The 2,738-nt window shown below is 38.0% G+C and overlaps 1 protein-coding gene across 1 annotated transcript; it reads left to right on the forward strand.

Annotated features, from left to right (window-relative positions):
- Positions 1–263: 263 nt before the first annotated feature.
- On the forward strand, positions 264–2,418 carry LOC114412282. Its single transcript, XM_028376110.1, has one exon. The coding sequence runs from the start codon at positions 503–505 to the stop codon at positions 1,424–1,426; it is 924 nt and encodes a 307-aa protein (XP_028231911.1). The 5' UTR covers positions 264–502; the 3' UTR covers positions 1,427–2,418.
- The last annotated feature ends 320 nt before the right edge of the window (positions 2,419–2,738 follow it).

The following is a 2,738-nucleotide window of genomic DNA, read 5'->3' on the forward strand; positions in this document are numbered from 1 at the left end:
TTATTTGACATGAAAAATTTCTTAAAAAATAAAATTTATATCTTAAAAATCATAAAAAAAAAATTGTTTCTTAACAATAAAAAAATATTTATTTAATACATAACAATATCATAATTAAGTAAAAATAAAAAAATAAAAAAAATTTCTTAAAGTTTCTTAAAATTTCTTATTATTAAAATAAAATTATATATATATTTCTTACAATAATATAATACTTTTTGAAAACTATAAAAAATGTTATAAGAACTAACAAAAATAACAAGTTCCAAGTGGAGATGCTCTAACATTATAGTAAATTTACTCCAATCACCATCCCTTTCTCTTGCCTCTGTTACCCTAGACACGTGGCGCTCGCTCACCCAGCCACCGTGCTGCCGTTATCATTATCGCTTCCGCTCCATCTCACAGCACCAAACCCAAAACAATCGCTAGAGAGAGAAACCAAGAAAGAGAAACACAGAGAAATCGCTTTCGCTATTATATCCTCCCTCAAAAAACCGCGATGGACGGTGCAGACGCGTGGCGCGTGGCCGCGTGTGCCAACACCAACGTCAACAGAATAATGCTCCGCTTTCGCCCGATCGCGCCGAAACCGGTCGCCGGAAGTTCCGCCGTCTCCAGAGCCACCGGCGCTGGCGACGGAAGCCAGAGTAGCCACGTGTCAGTTCTAGGGAAGAGACCGAAGAGGAAGTACGTTAGGATTCGGAGGAACGGTGGATACGTGCGAAAGAATAACGGAAACAGTAACCGAAAAAGTAATTGTAACTGTAACGATGAGTCTTCCGACGTGGCGGTTGTGACGTTGCAGTTGATGCCGGAGAAGGACGCGCCGGAAGGAGACGTCACTCTCGCGGGAGATTCGTGGTGTAAGAACGTTGATCTTGACCTAACTGTGGAGAAGATTCAGATCGTAGAGAATCGGAGTGTTCCGCCGCCACGCTTGGTGGTGGAGGAAGGCGAGGGTGCCAAGGGTTCAGATCTTGTTCCGGCGGCGAAGGCGGCGGAGTCGTGGGTGACGGTGGAGAGCGTGACAGGCACGTGCATGGGGGAGGGAGAGGGAGGGAGAGGGTTATTAAGTTGTACGGACGAGGAGAGGGTGAAGAGCCTAGAAACTGACACGTGTCCGGGGTTTGTCTGTGACGGAAGCCTTAGGGTGCGGTGGGTGAATGATGCGTACAAGAGGATGGTGCTGGAGGGGCGCAAGGGTGAGGGTGAGGATATCATGGTGTGGCTGAAGGTGAAGGATAGTGCCTGCGCTGCGTGGTGGTGCTATTCTCACCCAGCGTTCACCTGCGGGGTGAGGCTGCAGTACACGTGGCGGAACGAGAAGTGCACGAAGATGGTGCCGTGTGATGTTTGGAGATTGGATTGTGGCGGGTTTGCATGGAGGCTAGACGTGAAAGCTGCGCTCAGTTTGGGACTCTGAAAATAGGGAAAGAAAAAAAGAAAAAAAAATCAGAGACACAAACGCGACCTTAAACGGATATATCCTTTTATTATATATATATATATATATATATATATATATATATATATATATATATATATATATATATATATATATATATATATATATATACTCACACCTTTACATAACTTGCTAGCTCGAGTTCTGTGGATTGAGGTCAAGCTCCCTCTCTGCACAAGGACGTGTTTGGTTAGGTATTTTTCCAGTCAGAGTTTTTACTACAGCTACTGTTTTAAGAAAATTTAAAAATTCGAAAAGAAAAAGGTTGTCCGGTATGCAACTACATTACATATTCAAAGTTCTAGTTTTATCACTCATAATAGTTGTTTCCTATTCGAGCAGAATTGTTTCATGTAAAAGAAAATAATTAAGTGAGTGGATGGGGAAGAAGGGATATGATTTGTGAAACTTGGGAATGGAAATGGGATTAGGATGGTGCTTCTTATTACTCTATGGTTAGTCTTCCCTTGGGAGTTGGGAGGGAAGAAAAAAAAGTAGAAACGTATGGGATTAAACATGCAAAGTGCTACTGAAAAAAGTGCTTTGCTTTGTGGTGCTATCTATGTCTTGTAGAACTAAAGCAAATTAGGTGAAGTGTGTGTAAGTGTAACTATATTATTGTCGCTCCAAAACTTTTAAGACTATGAAAAACCGTGGTAAATATATGCATATATATAGTTTAGCAATGACAATATATATGTATGTATCTATTATGATATATCATTGTCTTATTGCATGTGTAATTAACTAAGCTTATCTGTCTATATATGTGTATGCATTAGAGAGAATAACATGGAGAAAAGAATACAGATACACGGATGGATAGAGAGATTTGGAGAATACAAGTGTTTTGTGTCTGTCGTGTTTGGTTTTGTTGTTTATTTAAGTGGGGACATATGGAAGTTAGGTAAAGCTCTAGAAGCAGTGTAATTTACTCAAATGTTTCTTTTCTTTCACAGGAAACTGTAGTTTTGGTCATTTGATGAGTGTTTAATTTGCATAAATTTTTGCAAAATTTATTTAGATAACTCATAGATTGTAAAATAATTTTTCTATTAAAATTAAATTTGAAATAGAGGAATTTATATTTAATATTTTGATTTTAAAATTAAAATTTATTAGAAACAAATTGTAAAAGTTTCAACTTAACACACATTTTTTTTATGATTTTACTTTTAATTAAATGTCATTTCAAACATAAATTTTATTTTGATTTGCTATAATCACATGTGATATTTTATTGTAAAAAATTTAAGTAGGCTTGTCCAAT

The sequence above is a fragment of the Glycine soja genome, chromosome 5, assembly GCF_004193775.1.
Source record: "Glycine soja cultivar W05 chromosome 5, ASM419377v2, whole genome shotgun sequence".
NCBI lineage: Eukaryota > Viridiplantae > Streptophyta > Magnoliopsida > Fabales > Fabaceae > Glycine > Glycine soja.

What these genes read in the sequence shown, in the direction of transcription:
- LOC114412282 (XM_028376110.1), top strand. Translation starts at nt 503, where the DNA reads ATGGACGGTGCAGACGCGTGGCGCGTGGCCGCGTGTGCCAACACCAAC.